Raw genomic sequence first — 17,623 nt, forward strand, 5'->3', positions numbered from 1 at the left:
GTAGTGCTGCGCTTTGACTGATTCTTGATCATCCTGAACACAGAGTGAGTGGGAGAAGATGGCGCATCAGTCACCATTACCTGATTGATCTCTGATTGGGAAGGGCTCGATAGCTTGCTGAACTGGAACATTCAACGTTTTCCAGTTCCAATCATGTAGCCAGTATTCCCCTATAAAGGCTCATACACACACCTGACTCAAGTTGGCTGATAATGACCGCCTGATCCCCGACCCGCCATATGCAAGCGATTTGCCCGGGGGATCGACTCACCTCCAGCGACGGCTAACTTCATTGGTTGTGCCACTCCCCCGCGTCAGCTCACGTCATGCTCCATTGTCCCTCCGCCCTCCCCCTGCATAGCAATACTGCGCATCATCAGCTACACAGCAGAAACACTTCTGTACAGCTGCACTTAGTGATGTCGCCGTAAGGGATCGGGTTCTGATCAGTAGTTTGGTGCGCACCTTAAAAGACTCTGTAATACAAAAAAACCCCCTCTGGGGCATACTTACCTTGGGAGGGGAAAGCCTCAGGGTCCCAATGAGACTTTCCTGACCTCTGAAGACAGTAGGACTCCAGCACTGGCTCACTGAAACCGACCCCCGACCCCCCCCCCCCCTCCCCCAGTGCAGTAGAGCGAATACGATCAGGTTCGGCTATTTCCGCCTTACCCGAACGAAGAGCTGCTACTGCACCTACTACACCGCCGGATTGCCGGGCCACCGGAGGATGGGGGAAGTCTCGTTAGGACCCTGAGGCTTCCCCCTCCTGAGGTAAGTATCCCCCAGTAGGATTTTTTTACATTACAGATCCTCTTTAAAAGTGAACCCGAGGTGAGAGTGAAATGGAGGCTGCCATATTTATTTCCTTTTAAACAATACCAGTTGCCTGGCAGCCCCTGCTGATCTGTTTGGCTGCAGTAGTGTCTGAAGTACACCAGAAACAAGCATGCAGCTAATCTTGTCAGATCTGACAATAATGTCAAAAACACCTGATCTGCTGCATGCTTGTTCAGGGCCTATGGCTAAAAGTATTAGGGGCAGAGGATCAGCAGGACAGCCAGGCAACTGGCATTGCTTAAAGGGTCTCAGAGCTGTAATATAAAAAAAATGTATATGTGCCTGGGGCTTCCTTCAGCCCTATCCGCTCGGATCGCTCCCACGCCGCCGTCCTCCGCTGTATGCAGCTTTGGGAACCAGGTCCCGTCACTGCCATCAGTCAGCTCCAGTTTATGCACGAGAAGTGCGCTGTTTGCGTATCTCTCCAGCAGCTGTTGAATAGATACATAGAGGGCGCACTTCTCGTGAGTAGACTGGAGCTAACTGATGGCAGTGACGGGACCCGATTCCCGAAGCTGCATACAGCGGAGGACGGCGGCGTGGGAGCGATCCGAGCGGATGGGGCTGGAGGAAGCCCCAGGTATGTAGAAATCATTTTTTATATTACAGCTCTGGTACACTTAAAGGGAAATAAATATGGCAGCCTCCATATCCCTCTCACCTCTGGTTTTGCTATGGCATTACATGTATATGTGAATAGCCTGGACACTCTGGGCAGCAGCGGTGCATTGTGGGATAGCTGAGTGTGTCCCCCGTGCCAGCACCTCAAGAGACGTCATGACAGGAGTGAGATATTTGGGGGCTGCTGGTGTCTGTGTGTGTGAGACAGCTGGAGGCTCAGGACCTGCTGATGATGCTCTGACTGTGTGAAGGGAACCATTGTTCCCAGTCCCCCCCATGTCTCTCCATACTATCAGCTGGGATGAATCCTTGTCCCTTTAAACCAGCTGCTCCATGCAGCAAATGTAGCAGATAAAAATACCGCTAGTTCAGGTTACCATCCCAGCCTCCCTAAACAACTTTCTATGTCATTTTTTTTTCTGCTGACACCGTGAAATTTTACTGTCAGTTCTGCTTCCCAATATGGCTCTAAAGTGTTTAAAGGGAACCTGAACTAAAAATTAAAAGTTAAAATAAACATACACACGTCATACTTTCCTCCCGTGTAGTAGACTGCAATCTCTATCTCCTCTCTTGCGTCCTGTTTGTCTACTGTGATTGATGGACCAGTCAGCAATGGCTTCCTAGTCAGTTAAACTGCAATATTGCCCACTTGAGCCATAGGTAAACATGGACATTACCTTGCACATCAGTTGTCCTTCCAGTTATAACTGACAGCAACTGATATATAACTGACATATTTCAGTTCTGACAAAATCGTTTTAGAACTGTAATGAATCATTGTTAGAAAAAAAGAATGGTGAGCTTCTGAGAACTGGCGGTGAGGTAAGTATGTAATATTCATTTGCAGGTACATCATGTGTTTATTTTAAATCATTTTACTTGGTTCAGGTTCCCTTTAAAGGGAGCCTGAAGTGAAATATAATTCAGACTTGAGTCACAGCACGTGATCTGCATGCTTGTTCAGGGTCTGTGGCTAATAGTATTAGAGGCAGAGGGTCAGCAGGACAGCCAGGCAATGCACACGGTTTTAAAGGAAATTAATATGTCAGCCTCCATATGTGTCTCATCTCGGGTTTCCTTTAAGGGCTTGTTCACACTAGAGGCGTTTTTGACATTTTTTTAAGTGCGGGCGATATTCAAAATCGCCCTGAAAGCGCTTGGGCAATGATTCTCTATGAGAAAGTTCACATCTGAGCGGTTTGTTTCCAATCTGCTCAGAAAAGCGGTGCATGGGCCATTTTTGAGGTGATTCCGCCTCAATGGAAGGTACAGGAAAACGCAAAACGCTCACAAAATTGCAGCGTTTTTAAGAATAAATACATTGTATTTATTCTTTTCCGGATCAAAGAGTTCACTTCCTGACTGAAGAAAAGCGCTTAAAAAAAGTCCAATGCACAGAAATCGGGAAAAAAATGAGTCTCGTGATCTCGCTGTGCCCCTCCATACAGCAGCCATGAAAATATTTACCTCCCGGGCTCCAGCGCAGGCGCAGTATTGGCTCTCCGGTCTCCGCTCAGAGATAGGCGGAAATAGCCGATCACACTCGGGTCCGCTCTACTGCGCAGGCGCAAGTCTCCTGCACCTGCGCAGCAGAGCGGATCCGACTGAGATTTGTTATTTCCGCCTATTTCCGAGCCGAAAGCTGCAACAGTGCCCCTGCTGGAACAGGGAAAGGTAATTATTTACATGCCCGCTGTACGGAGGGGCCCAGCGAGACCATCATGAGACAGAGGAAGACGGGGGAAGCCTCGATAGGATCCAGAGGCTTCCCCTCCTGAGGAGAGTACGGTACTTTGTGAGTGAACTTTATTTTATTACAGAGTCTCTTTAAGGACCAGACGAATCGCCGCACATACCCAGCACTGACGCCAATACCCCTTCGCCGCAGGCTCCTCTCTCTGCCGTCTCTATGACAGCAGAGTGCTGTCAGCTGGTCAGGAGCCGCCTTCGTTGGCTCACAGTGATCACATGGTCAGGTGCTCCTGGCCTGCTCACAGATTGCGGCGGGTGCAGAGCAGCGAGATCGACGGAAACGGCGGTAGTGCGGAGTGCCGAAGCAGTAGAATCTACGTCCAGTCAGAGCTGCAGCACCACCCGGTGGACGTAGATACGTACTGCTTCAGCCCGAAAGCAGTTAATGTGATTTTAAAGTGTATTCAATTACTCATAACAATTTCTACAATAACGTAGTATATAAAAACAAAAATATGTAATAAAAAATAGTATTCTATGTTTAGTATATTAAGACAACTTTATATATCTGAATGCTGTGACTCCAGTCTTTTGTAAGTGGGGGACTGTTTGTATATGTTCCAACCTGTGCTGTTCTATGAAGAGGGGAAGGGGGACAAGCGAGAGGCGCTACAATGCATGTACGACAAATAAAGAACAATACAATTCAGGTCGTTAGTAACCCATTAAGAGTGGATCACTAATGATGTCAACAATGTTGTCTAAGGACACCTGTACTCACGCTACATTACTTTCGTTTGACGATGGGATGATGAAGATCTGGCGTGTGTGAGGCGCTAGGCATCGGCAACGCTGAAGGATCCACTTTTTACAGGAACATAAAGATGGCGGCCTCCATACACATCAGACAAGGACCTATTTATAGAACAAACAAAATAGATATACTTGAATACAGAAACTGATTAAAGCGGACCTGAACTCTCTGCTCTAAAAGATAGGCAACAGCATAAAAACCTTTAGAGAACAAAATGTCTTTGTTACAGCTGATACAAATCCTGCAATACATCTGCAGTGTATCTACTTCCTGCTTTCCTGGAAGAAGCCATAGGGTTAACACCCTGTGTTTACAAATTAGCTGCTCTGCTGAGGCAGCCAGCTGACACTTACGATTAGTCAGAGATGAGGGGGAGAAATTAGACAGGCTAAACTCTTTAAAAACATACAGGGTAAATTTCTGTTTTCCTCCTGTCCTGTGCAAGAGTTTAGGTCCACTTTAACACTTGTTCTAACTGCAGAGTTTATTTTAAAGAGGACCTGTATATTGGTATATAGCACCTCCTTCTTAGTGATGTCACAGCCTAGGCTTTTTAGCTATGTGGAATTCTGCCCCTCAGGGCATTCTGGGAGACCAGCTATCATTTTCACTGGCTTCAGAACTCTTTATAAACAAACATTCTGTAGAGATCACCTACCAGCAGTAAAGATGTTGCCACCTGCGATAGACTTCAGAAAGTAAATCAGGGTGAGGAAATATTTTACAATGGGCAAACACTGACTAAATAATTTATAAATGAATATTGCAAAAACAAATTAGGGCTGGTGCACACCAAAACCCGCTAGCAGATCCGCAAAATGCTAGCAGATTTTTAAACGCTTTTTTTTATTTTTATGAGGCGTTTTGCTAGCGTTTTGCGGATTGCTGCTGCGGTTTTCAGTATAGTAGATTTCATATATTGTTACAGTAAAGCTGTTACTGAACAGCTTCTGTAACAAAAACGCCTGCAAAACCGCTCTGAAGTGCCGTTTTTCAGAGCGGTTTGCGTTTTTCCTATACTTAACATTGAGGCAGAAACGCATCCGAAATCCAAAAAATGCCTCACCCAGGCATTTTTCGTTTCCGCAAAACGCCTGCCGCTCTGGTGTGCACCACCCCATTGAGATACATTGACCAAGCAGATCCGCAGCCGCAAGCGGATCTGAAAACGCCCAAAAAGCCGCCCGGTGTGCACCAGCCCTTAATCCATTTTATTCATTATGCTATATTCAGTAAAGTTCCTCTTTAAAGGGAACCAAGTGCCATTACGTTTTCTTGTTTTCTAATAGCTATAGGAGCTGCCTTACCACCACCACCCCACCCTTACTAGCTATTCATTATGTACCCAGGGGAAAGTGTGAAGATAGCATCTGTGGCTTCTCTAAACTCTTTGAAACACAGTGTCCTATGTCTCTCCCCCTCAACCTTTTGTTTGCTCTCTGCTAATGTGTGCATTAAAATAATAACATCCGCCCTTATCTGCCTGAAATTGGTTGGGCAGGCCTTGAAAGTAGGGTAAGAAGCCTCTGCTTAACTTTTAAATGTAAAAAGAAGAGGTAAAATTGAAGTTTTTTTGTTTCAAAGCTAAGCCATATTTGTCGGCATGCATTTTCATTGTGCTGTTGAAATGCCCTGGGTGCTAAAAATGGCGCTTGCTTCAATTGAACTTTACCCTCTTTTTTTTTAGTTTTTAAGAAACTCTGTTATAAAACCTCTTAAAGCCAGTTACATAAAGAGGTCAGTAATGCTAAAAATCTGCAGCAGCTGAGAGGGAAGATTGTGCAATTCAGGCCCTTCACACGCTTGGCCTGTTTCGTACAGAAAGCCGGTGAAAGGCCTGATAATAATTATCTTTCTACTTCAAAGTTCCGTCCGGAGTTTCATGTGCCTGTGTACGGTACAGGTCTGCTTTCATTTAACACAGTGTTCCTTCCTTGAGCCCCGGCCTGGCTTTCAGCTCACCCTCGTGGACCTGAAGGCTGCGCACACATTTTCCATCTGCTCGGAAAACATTCCCAGCTTGTCATGTGAACCTTTCTAGTGTTCTGTGTACTCTTCTGGGGTCAGCAAGCATGTCTTTTACCTAGCGTTGTACATCCCACCACCAGGGGCCAGCAACCCACCGATCGGGATCTTCCTGTCCATCGGAAGTAGGTGATGGGTGGATCACGTGCCGGCTCTAGGAAGATTGGTCTGCTTAACGAAGCAGGAAAAAAGGGCGCAGGAGCCCTTTTGAAAAAAAAAAAACAGGCTACCATAGGGGCCTATTATAAATGCCACGATTAGCGGCAAAGAAAGGAAATTTGGGCGGCCACTATCGGGTGCCAAAATGTACCTTCTTTTCCGCAAATCGATATGCAGCAAACAAGGTACATTTTGGCACCTGGAGGTGCCCAATTATCAGCAATCATTTTAAATATTGTCTTCTAATAGAATCCTGGGCGCCAAGGCATGTGGAAGTGCAAATAGCGGCATTGCATAGTGGGCGGAGAGCAGTAGGGGGGGGGGGGTAAAGGTTTAGGGTGGTGGTTTAGGGTTGGGCACCACCAGAGGGGTTAGGAACAACCAGGGAGGGTCTTAGGGTTAGGCACCACTGGGGGGTGGAGTCGGCTTAAGGTTAGCTATCACCATCTTTTGCCTGTATCCCAGCTATGTAAGAATTCCGCTTGTCCTGACCCTTGGCTTGTTCTCTGACTACGTCTATTACTACTGCACTTTCACACCGCTGTGTCACCTATTCTCTCTTGACACTAGTGGGGAAAATCTGGGGGTAGTGACCTGGTGGCCACTAGACAGGAAAGTGGTCCATTGCCTGCTAGGGGTCCACCATCCCTTGCTCTGGTAAAGACCAGTGGATATTTAGACTCCGCACCCTAGGAGAGCTCACGCCAACCGCTTGTGGAGGATTCAGCAGAACCTTCTTGTTCCTAACACCCAGTCATCCATGCAGAATAGATATTGGAGTATAAAAATCATGCTTAATTTATGAGAAGCTGTCATCAGTCCCCTCAGACTCCAAAACAACAAATTCAGTCATGTGACTCACTGTCACATGACAGACTCAGTTGTCTTGGTATTCGCTGGTAAAGAAGCTAAGCTGTGCTTCATTTTTTGTCCCTGGGACCACATGGGCTCACAGTAATGTCCAGGAGGTCCACGGAAGTCCAAAATACTAGAAGTGAGGGACGATAGCACCAGGGGGGACAACAGAGCAGTCAAAGTACATGAGAAGTTCTAGCCCCTTTTGACAGTATCCAGTTGGGATCTCATTTTTTTAAACGGGTTTAACGAACCCTGCGTTATAAAATAACACTTGTAGTTGTGAAGTTTCTCTATTAAATATTGCTATTAATAATAATACAAATACTTAGTTACTCCAGGATGAAGGTGTCTTGCCATCTAAGTTCATAGTTGAAAGTAACTCGTTATGTTCTTCCTCCCACAGAACATGTTGGCTAGAGCATTGTACGACAACAAGGCCGAATGCTCAGATGAGCTGGCCTTCCGCAAAGGGGACATCTTGACTGTGCTGGAGCAGAACATCTTTGGCAGTGAAGGCTGGTGGCGGTGCTATCTACATGGCAAGCAAGGCCTGGCGCCAGCAAACCGCCTACAACTCTTCACCATCCCCCAGAATGACCCTACTGGGACACGCTTCGCCTACAACTCCCTCGGGAGGCGTCCAAGCCAGCCAACCCAGCAAAACATATACCAAGTACCTTCCGTGCCTAAGACAGAGGGTGGATGTATGTATGAACCTATGAGGAACTTGTACATTACCCCGACATCTCCAAAGACCCCTCCTGGGGACATCTACCAGATTCCATTGACCCCACCTGCACAAATAGTCTTTGATAAAGCCAGCAGCCCTTCCAATCAGGTAAGTGAAGGTGCATTAGCTACCACCAGTACGTAAGGATAATGTAGTAAACTGTTTTCATAACTTTCTATACCTTGACTTGTTTCGTAAACCTGTTGTAGCTGGACATAATATGGCTGGACCTGTTAGAGGGGTACATATAATGGCTGGAAATGTTAGAAGGGAACATACAATGGTTGGAGCTGTTAAAGGGGGTCATGTGATGACTGGACCTGTAAGAGGAGGACACATGATGTCTGGACCAGTTAGAAGGGACAAATGATGGCTGGACCTGTTAGAGGGGGGCATATAATGGCTGGACATGTTAGAAGGGGACATACAATGGTTGGACCTGTTAGAGGGGTACACATTATGACTGGACCTGTAAAAGGGGCATACATGATGTCTGGACCTGTTAGAGGGGGACACATGATGTCTGAACCTGTTAGAGGGGGACATACGATGGCTGGACCTGTAAGAGCGAGACATGTGATGACTGGACCTGTTAGAGAGGGACACATGATGCCTGGACTTGTAAGAGAGGGACACATGATGACTGGACCTATAAGAGCAAGACATGTGATGACTGGACCTGTTAGAGGGGGACACATGATGGCTGGACTTGTAAGAGAGGGGCACATGGAGGAGAGCGTGTCAAAGTTGAGGTGATGCTTGTGAGAAGTCCTGGATGCAGGAGTGAGAGGAGATGACCAAGCTAAGGGACAAGAGGGTCTCCTGGAAGGAGCAAAGGTTCCAGGCGGGATGGTATCTAGAGATTAATGAGGGTAATGTATGGAGAAAACAACTTAGGTAGAGCTGTGTATGATAGAGTGAGGAGTTTAACCCCTTCCCGACCGCCTAAGGCTGATAGGCGTCAGGAAAGTGGCAGCCCCAGGACTGCATAACGCCAAAAGGCATCAAGAGCGGTGGGCGGAGATTAGCGTGTCCCCGCTTGAGGGACGGAGCTCCGCTCTGTCATCAGTCTACCAGAGGCGATCGCCACTAGCAGACTGATAGACTGCGAAACTGCCGTCTATTTACATTGTACAGCGCTGCGATGTACTGGGAACAGCCGTGTCACTCGGCTGTCCCCTGGAGAGGCTCAGATCGTGATCCCCTCTCATAGGCTGATGCCTATGAGAGAGGATTGCCCCCGATTGGCTGTCGGGGCAGGGAGGGATAAATAAAATAAAAAAATACACATCTTTATTCAAAATTAAATAACAAAAAAAATAATTAAAAAACTATAACTGGCAGCAGAGATCAGAGCCCACCAACAGAAATCTCTGTTGGTGGGTAGAAAAGGGGTGGGGGGGAAGATTTGTTTTGTGTGCTAAGTTGTATTGCTCTGCAGCGAGCTATTAAAAAATAGCCTGTTCACTAGGGGGGTGTAAGCTTGTGGTCCTTAAAGAGGAACTCCAGTGAAAATAATTTAATAAAAAAGTGCTTCATTTTTACAATAATTATGTATAAATGATTTAGTCAGTGTTTGCCCATTGTAAAATCTTTTAAATCCCTGATTTACATTATGACATTTATTACATGTTGACATTTTTACTGTTGGCAGGTGATGTAGCTGCTGCATGGTTTTTTGGCAGTTGGAAACAGCTGTAAACAGCTATTTCCCACAATGCAGCAAGGTTCACAGACAGGAAACTGCCAAGAGTACGTACTTTTCTTGTTTCTTGTGGGAGGGGTTTCACCACAATATCAGCCATACAGCACCCCCTGATGGTCTGTTTGTGAAAAGGAATAGATTTCTCATGTAAAAGGGGGTATCAGCTACTGATTGGGATAAAGTTAAATTTTTGGTCGAAATTTCTCTTTTAAAGAACAAGTCACACCCATGCTAACCTAGAAATAAAAAACACATATATAAGTAGATAAATACGACTTCTACTTACATAACAGATGTATTGTGCTATCCACGTAATGATTCCTGTGAATTTGATAAAGGAAAAGTAGAAAATCCTAGTCTAGGCAGTGGCCATCTTGCCAAGCTAATGCTGACATCATATCCTCCCTGACTCTTGTTTCCGCCCCTCCCTTCTCTCTCATTGTGTATTCATTAGCTGCCCTCCTCCCAGAGTCTTCAGCCACTCCCACTGAGGTGTATACTAGGAACTGCACTGTCTATTTCTTTATTTACACATCCAATCACTGAATCACCTCAGCCTTGCTTGTAAACACAAATAATCAGAGGGTGTTTCTGATAAGCAGCTAGATAGGGAAATAAATGGAAGAGGAGGAATATATTATAGTTAAAAAGAATTCCCAGCATTCAACTATTTGACACTGTTTGGCACTAGAGCCAGAGCTCCTAAAGTATGTGATAACTACAAACCATAACAGCAGAAACAGTTTTGCAAGTTTTGAATACAGGATTAGCATCTTTATCACTTAATACACTCAGACCAGTTGCTGTTGAAATTTGATTTTTATGGTGACGATACCGCTTTAAGTGGTTAAACTTTATACATCCAGCAGTGGCCACAGTGATAGAAGAGGATGCAGCAGGCAGCTATTGAGCCGGTCGCTGGTGGGACGCTCGGGGATGCTGCACAACACAAATGTTGGAGCTCTTGGCATGCTCAGCTGTTGGAGCAGCTGGGCTGCATCTCTACAAGAGCCAAAACCAGGACGGTGCGCAGGCCTCTCCACTTCACATCCACTGCCGGGAACGAGGCATTCCTGCATCCTCATCCCCGTCCCTCAGCCAAACCCTTTATTTATAGAAATGCTGTTTTTTTGTGTTCTGCAATGGACAAGCTGTTACAGGACAAGCTGTGTTTTCAGTAATGGCATTTTGTGAGTTACTATCTTATTAAAGCAGCACCATCGTGAAAAATTAAATTACATATGTATAAAATGTGTATTGGGTACAGAGTAAAGGGCACTATAAATGACTTTTCTCCTATGTTACTGTCACTTGTAGTAGGCAGTATAAGTCTGCCAGATCTTGCAGGTTTTGGACTAGTCCATCAGGCAGGTTTTGGACTAGTCCATCTCTACTGAGCAGCCTTGATGATCACAAGATCGCATTACAGATTTAAGCAAAGTAGGTGCAGCAGTGCTGTGTACACTGTACAACCTGAAGTATGAATACTGTACTCACCAGTCAAAAATGGGCAGCTAAACAAGTGCCAAAATCTATATTGCATTATAAACAGAAGACAGATATAAGTTTGAGCTGGGGGCCATTTGATATATTAATATGTTCCCTTACTTTTCAAAACATTCATTTAAGACAGGGGTGTCAAATTCAAATGCATAGTGGGCAGAAATTGAAAACTGGCACCAAGTTGCGGACCAACTTCCAGGTCTAGTGGACCCCCTTATACAGTTCCCTAGCGTCTAGTGATCCATCTCCCTCCCCCATACAGTCCCCTGGTGTCTAGTGGCTCTTCTCCTTCCACTATACAGCTCACTGGTGTCCAGTGCTCCCTCTCCCTCCCCTATAGAATTCCCTGGTTTCTAGTGTGCCCCTCCTTCTACACAGATACCTGGTGTATAGTGGTTCTCCCCCTTCCCCTATATAGTTCCCTGGTATCTAGGGCACCCCTCCCCTATACAGTTCCCTGGTGTCTAGTGGCCTCCCCTTCCTTCCCCTATACAGTTCCCTGGTGTCTAGTGGCCCCTCCCTCCCCTGTACAATTCCCTGGTGTCTACTGCCCCCCTCCCTCCTCTATACAGTTCAGCAGTGTCTGGTGGCCCTATCCCTCCCCTATACAGTTCCCTAGTGTCTCCCTTCCTCCTCTATACAGTTTTATGGTGTCTAGTGGCCCCCCTCCCTCCCCTATTCAATTCCTTGGTGTCTAGTGCCCCCCTTACCCTATACAGTTCCCTGGTGTCTAGCAGCCCCCTCCTTCCCCCATACAGTTCCATCTCTCTCCCCTATACACTTCCTTGGTGTCTAGTGGCCCACTCCCTCATACAGTTCCCTGGTGTCTGGTGATCCTCCCTCCCCCCTACAGTTCCCTAGCGTCCCCTCTCCGTTCACCATGTATCTTCATAGTATCAGCACTTAGCCATATAGGCTTGCGCTCAGGAGCTCGCGGCCAAATATAATGCAAAGTGGGGAAACCATTTGCAGGCACTGCAGTCGAGATTTGGCCCATGTGCCAGAGTTTGTTAGGTATGATTAAAGATATGTAATTTTTTTGCCTTTTTCCTTGCATTTAGCACCTGTTTACTCTTCCGCGAGCCGCCAAGGCCTCCACCGCCATCAGCATCACCCAGGAAGAGCTATATGATGTTCCGCCCTGCAAGCTGAATGTAGCAACCATTACCCAGGTAACAAGCAATTCTTAGAATGACTAACTAAAATTAACTACTTAAAATTACTCTCTCGCTTTTTCACTGATAGAGGTTCTAAAATTAAACTTCTCCTGTGTCTTTTACATCTGTTTTATCTTGCGCTGTTTGCTAGATGACTAAAATGTTTTTCTGTGCCTCATGCTTTAGGACGCCACTTAAGGTGCGCATACATCTAGTGATGATGGGCAGATTCGGCCAAGAGACAAATCTCTCTCTTATCAATTTGATTAGAGAGAAATCTGTCGGCCGCACCACACCACAGGCCATTTCCCGATAAACTTCAGCATGAAATCTCTAGGGAATGGGTCGAGCCCGCCGCTGTCCCCCTAGTGTATAAATGTGTATGTAATGTGTGCATTTTATACATTACCTGTCCTGTGTCGCGGTGTCCGCCCTTCTTCTAAATCCCCCTCTTCCATTAGCCCCATACACACCACCAGTGTGGCGTGTGACGTCATGCCATCATGCAACGCGCCAATGGGGTGTATGGGGCTAACTCAAGAGCGGGAATTTGGAAGACGGACACACACCGCGACAAAGGACAGGTAATGTATAAATGCACACATGTACATCTACAGTGTTCTCCCCAGACTTTTTTTTTACTGCCGGGTGGCATGAAAAAGTAGCCGGGGGGGATATGAGGGAATACAGGGCAGGTGCTTCTCTGCACAACTCTGCTTACAGCAGAGGCGGTGGTGAAATGACGACAGCTGGGTGCTCACCAAAACTAGCCGGGTGGAGCACCCGGCTAACAGAGCCTGGGGAGAACACTGATCTATACAGTGAGAACACAGCGCCGGGGGCTTTGTTGCTCGTTCCGACATCGATTGGCGTTTCTGCTGCGTGCCTGACTGACCACAATGGGCCGACATCCTGAAGAATGTCTGACCGATGTATGGGACCAATTTCAGCCCAAAATTGGATCGCATTGTCGGTCAGGCATGTACTTGGTGACACCAATTTTCATTTGATTCCGATTATAATAATCAAATCAGATGGTCGATCGCCCACCAAGTCACCTGATGTACGGCCACCTTTACTTGTTTACTGCCCATTGTCCCTCCTCCCTCCTCTCCTCTTCATAGTATAGCGCACACACACTCCTCGACTCTGAAATCGGTTCCCAAAGCTGTTGCCCTAATGACTGATTAGCGATCGCTAAAGGTGACAGAAATTAAATGTGTGTATATCACAGGTCCCATGTGTATGTTATATCTAGTTAATTCAAGTAGCCCTTCTGTGATCATAATGAGCCCTCTTCTACTTACAATCACTGAAGCCTGCACAGAGAAACTCTCTGATGTGCTGCTTTAGTCTCGTCTCCGGCATTTACTGATCAAAGAATAATCTGGAAGCTGCGTGTGGCGCAGTGACTGATAAACCTCCACAGCTAATCTAGCTGCCGGTTTCAGTCAATATCGGTGGCAGCACAAACCGCTTTTTCCGATCTTTATAACTGATAGGTATTTTGATATAATAATGTGTGAAAGCTTCATAGTTTAAATAGATTTTCATTAAATTAGCTTTATATCAAATCTCATGTCTAATCTATTAAAAAATAATTGGACAGCATTGGCCGCTAGGGATGTTCAGTGAGATGTAGATAATTCCAACTTGATGCAGGATTGTGTAGATTTTGTGTGCAAAAAGCAGTCTGAAAGTGGACCAATCCTATCCCATCTTACAAGATATACGATTGGTTCATTTTCGAGCTGCATAAATTTGCATAATTCTGCAAAGTCAGCATTATCTACGCCAATGGCCATTATAAGCGACACGTTAGCAGTGGATGTAAATGTTTATTAAATTGCTTGGTAGCAAAGAATGCTAATTTACCAATTAAGCAAATAATTCTCAAATTTACCTAATTGGGCGCTAGATTCATAGAAAACTTGTCTCACTCTGTTAAATCCCTTTGAATTTGGAGAAATAGTGAAGGTGGCAAAATTCTTACAATAGCAGTTAAAATGACAATAAAGTTACATATTGTCTAGCAAGCTCATGGTGAATCAGAACTTCTAGGAGTGTGTAAGGGGTTAAAAAAGACCAAAAAAACCTCCTGCTAAAAACTTTAAATTTCCCTTCTGGTCATAGTGTCTCATCTTATCCAACATAGGACGCTTTCTGTTATTTGCATGCTGAGTTAAGCTTGTTATTGTAGCTGAAAAAAAAAAAGTCTCACGATCCTGCTGGCACTGTGCAGTTTCTGCAGTTAGGCAAAGGCAACCAGACCAGGTAAATAGAAAAATATTTGGGGGGGGGGGGGGGGGGCACTAACTTTTCTGTTGGCAATTTTTTTATTTTTGGATTAACCTCATACAAAATGAAAGCTACCATATAATATAATTGATTAGACATAATAAACCCATGGCAGGTCTTGTATGAGATGTTCTTACAGATGTGTTTATCTTTAGAGAGGAGGAACGCCGTCTCCGGTCAGTGGGCGATCTCCATTCCCCTCTGCTGAGCCCGGGCAACAACAGCAGATCTATGACATGCCCTCCAGTCCGGACACCCCAGAGAGGGGCAACATCAAGGGCTCTAAAGATTCCAATGTAAGTCGTTCGTTACTGAGAGTTCTATGCACAGAGGGAGGTAATGCTTGCTTGGCAGTTGGAAAAAGGTGTTATTTCCCACAATGCAACGAAGTTCACAGACAGCAAACTGTCAGGACCATGGCCCTGACATCACTCTGTGGGAGGGGTTTCAGTACAACATCAGCAACACAGAGTCCCCTGGTGATCTAGGTAAAGATTTTTGTGGGAAAGGGTGTATCGGCTACTGATTGGAATGAAGTTCAGTCCTTGGTTCAAGTTCCTCTTTAATGTAGCCTGTATGAATCCTCATGGGCATATTTAGGTAGCAGCTTAGGTACAAGCACTGTACACACACACACACACACACACACACACACAGGTTTTCTGTTATATGTACACTATCCAGCCACTGGTGGCTAAACACTTACAACTTGGGTGTCTACAACAGTAACTTGCTAAAGTTCTCAATTCTATCATAACTATGAAAACAGTTTAGATTCAAGTTGGTTGTTAATAATAGTTCAAATGCCAATTCTGTAATAATAATAATACGTATTGTTTACAGATATACGATGTCCCACCGACCGGAACACTGCTTTCGAGAAGCAGGAGTGATACCCCACCTGTCGCTACTCATTATAACACTCTGCCAAACCTTCGCAAGTCAGACTGGATCTACAATGTTCCTTTGTCCCCTGAGAGAAACAACTTGAAACCCAATTGCCGAAAAATTTCCATAGATCAAAATATGGTTTATGATATTCCACCAACTCGGTATGGGCCTGTCCATTCCAAGACAGAGAGTGACAGTTCATCTAGTCAAATCTATGATATCCCGCCAGGGCAGAATAAGTCATTACCAGCCAGCATGTGTCTTTATGACATCCCAACTCCTCGTGACATTTCCTCTTTGCATCAGAATGGAAGTTTGCAAAAAGTGTCCTCAAAGCTTGAAAAGCCAAAGATGGAGCAGAGTGACTCCAAGGAAAATGTCTATGACATCCCAAGAGCATCACAGGTTTGCTCGCCGTCAAAGAGCAGCTCAGTGTGCAGTGTCCAGATTTACGATGTTCCTCCACCTCTTCCTAAGAACAAGCCATCTCTGCATAAGCTGGAATATGACAGGTTATCGGTGTCCAGTTCAGAGAGTCGGACAAGCACCTTATCTACTTCATCAACTGCTTCTAGTGAGTCTTTTAATTTGTCTACTGCAGATGAGAACTCCAATGAGATGGTCTTGGAGCAGGAAATGGTCATCAAGAAGATAACTGAGCTACAGGAAAGGGTTTCCAGTTCCATTGCGAGCCTCATGATCTTTGTCAGCAGTAAGTGGAGACTTCAAGAAAACATGCAGACAAACCTGGAGGACATTCACAAAGCTGTTAACAGTATTGTTTCATCGTTGAGGCAATTTATTGACTTTGCCCAGACCATTAAGGCCAACACAACTCACGTAACGGACATTAATATACAAGTCCGAATTAATAACCAGTTACAAACTCTCTCGGACTCCTTTCAGACTCTCTCCAGGAATCAGGAGACCATAGAGCTCTGCAGTTGGTCTCTGCAGGCACTGGTCATTAATAAGCCCCGCACAACACCAGACGACCTTGACCAGTTTGTCATGGTGGCCAGGACAATACCTGAGGACATTAAGAGGTTTGTCTCCATCATCATTGCTAACGGAAAGCTTTTATTCAAGAAGCAAGAAACAGACAAGAGGCCAAAGCCATTGTCTCCGAAGCCACAGGTGCCATTACGGCAAGACTCGAAGGTCCTTCAGGAATCTTGTGTTAACAGAACGGAAGAGAAAAACAAGGATAAAGAAAAGAAATACCAGCTATCAAGACAGAAAGCTATAGAAGATGGTGGATATGTTTATCTGCAGGTAAAGCTTCAACCAATAGTAAAGTCTCATGTAAATCCAACCAAATCTTTTTAAAGTAAGGAATCTTTAGATTCCCTCTTAGGTTTTTATTGTTACCCAGCTCTGCAGTGTTAAAATCCCTCTCACTACCCTCGGTGGCACCAGAGGAAGCTAGGGACTGGGATTTTAGCCCAAGTGTACTTTGATCTCTCAGCTCTGTCAGCTGTCTGCCTCGGCAAAGCAGCTAATTTGTAAACACAGACTGTTAACCCTATGTCTGCTTCCATCAAAACAGGAAGTGGACACACTGCAGATTCATTGCAGGATTTGTGTCAGCTGTAACAAAGAAATGTTTTTCTTTAAAGGCTTATTATGTTGTTGCTTTTCTTGTAGAGCTGAGAGGAAGTTCTGAGTTCAGGTCCGCTTTAAAGGAGCAGCTGGTTACAAGATAAAAGGACTTCCTATTACTGCAAATAACATTATTTTGTGTGTGGAATGATCAGCTTCTGACTGATACTGAACTAGTACACACATCCAATTTTGATTGGTCAATTTTTTCATAGTAGTATGAGAGTTTACCTACGCAATCTGTTCATAGTAAAGTATTCAAAACCTGTTGGTCCTCATACTAAACAGCGGTGGTAAAATTGGCCAATAAAATTGGCTGTGTGTACGCAACCTTATCTGGGAAGGATGATAAAACAACTCCCATTATCTTGGAAACAGCTGCTTGGAGGATGGGAGTTTCCTCTCTACTAAAAAGCGACACATTTACTATAAAGTTCAACTTCTACATTTTTACATCTGTTTTTTTTTTTGACAGAAAAAAGAAGATTTTGAGAAAATGCAGAATCTGTCACCCATGCAGCAGCTTGAAAGTAAGACCAGCCCTGAAGAAAAGGTAAGTCTTCAAACAGAAAATATGTTTTATGCAATGAGTGGCTCTGCCTCTGACACAGGAGACCTGGGTTCGAATCTCGCCTCTTCCTGTTCAGTAAGCTGGAACCTATTTAGTAAGGAGGCCTTGGGAAATACTCCCTAACACTGCAAGCAGTAAAATTGGACAGTGATTG

The 17,623-nt window shown here is 45.1% G+C and overlaps 2 protein-coding genes across 2 annotated transcripts in view; one reads left to right on the plus strand and one right to left on the minus strand.

Annotated features, from left to right (window-relative positions):
- AURKA (aurora kinase A) overlaps nt 1–17,623 on the minus strand; it is a 239,049-nt gene that overhangs the window by 189,339 nt on the left and 32,087 nt on the right. Inside the window, exon 2 of the mRNA XM_068264483.1 lies at nt 3,938–4,071. The gene's annotated coding sequence lies outside the window, so the exon portion shown is untranslated. The remainder of the gene's footprint in view (nt 1–3,937; nt 4,072–17,623) is intronic.
- Nucleotides 1–17,623, plus strand: part of CASS4 (Cas scaffold protein family member 4) — a 58,581-nt gene that overhangs the window by 31,515 nt on the left and 9,443 nt on the right. The window contains exons 2-6 of the mRNA XM_068264477.1: nt 7,416–7,850; nt 12,012–12,122; nt 14,561–14,701; nt 15,249–16,571; nt 17,374–17,451. Coding sequence (XP_068120578.1) covers nt 7,416–7,850; nt 12,012–12,122; nt 14,561–14,701; nt 15,249–16,571; nt 17,374–17,451 — 2,088 coding nt within the window. The remainder of the gene's footprint in view (nt 1–7,415; nt 7,851–12,011; nt 12,123–14,560; nt 14,702–15,248; nt 16,572–17,373; nt 17,452–17,623) is intronic.

Source organism: Hyperolius riggenbachi, chromosome 12 (genome assembly GCF_040937935.1).
Source record: "Hyperolius riggenbachi isolate aHypRig1 chromosome 12, aHypRig1.pri, whole genome shotgun sequence".
In the NCBI taxonomy this organism is placed as follows: Eukaryota; Metazoa; Chordata; class Amphibia; order Anura; family Hyperoliidae; genus Hyperolius; species Hyperolius riggenbachi.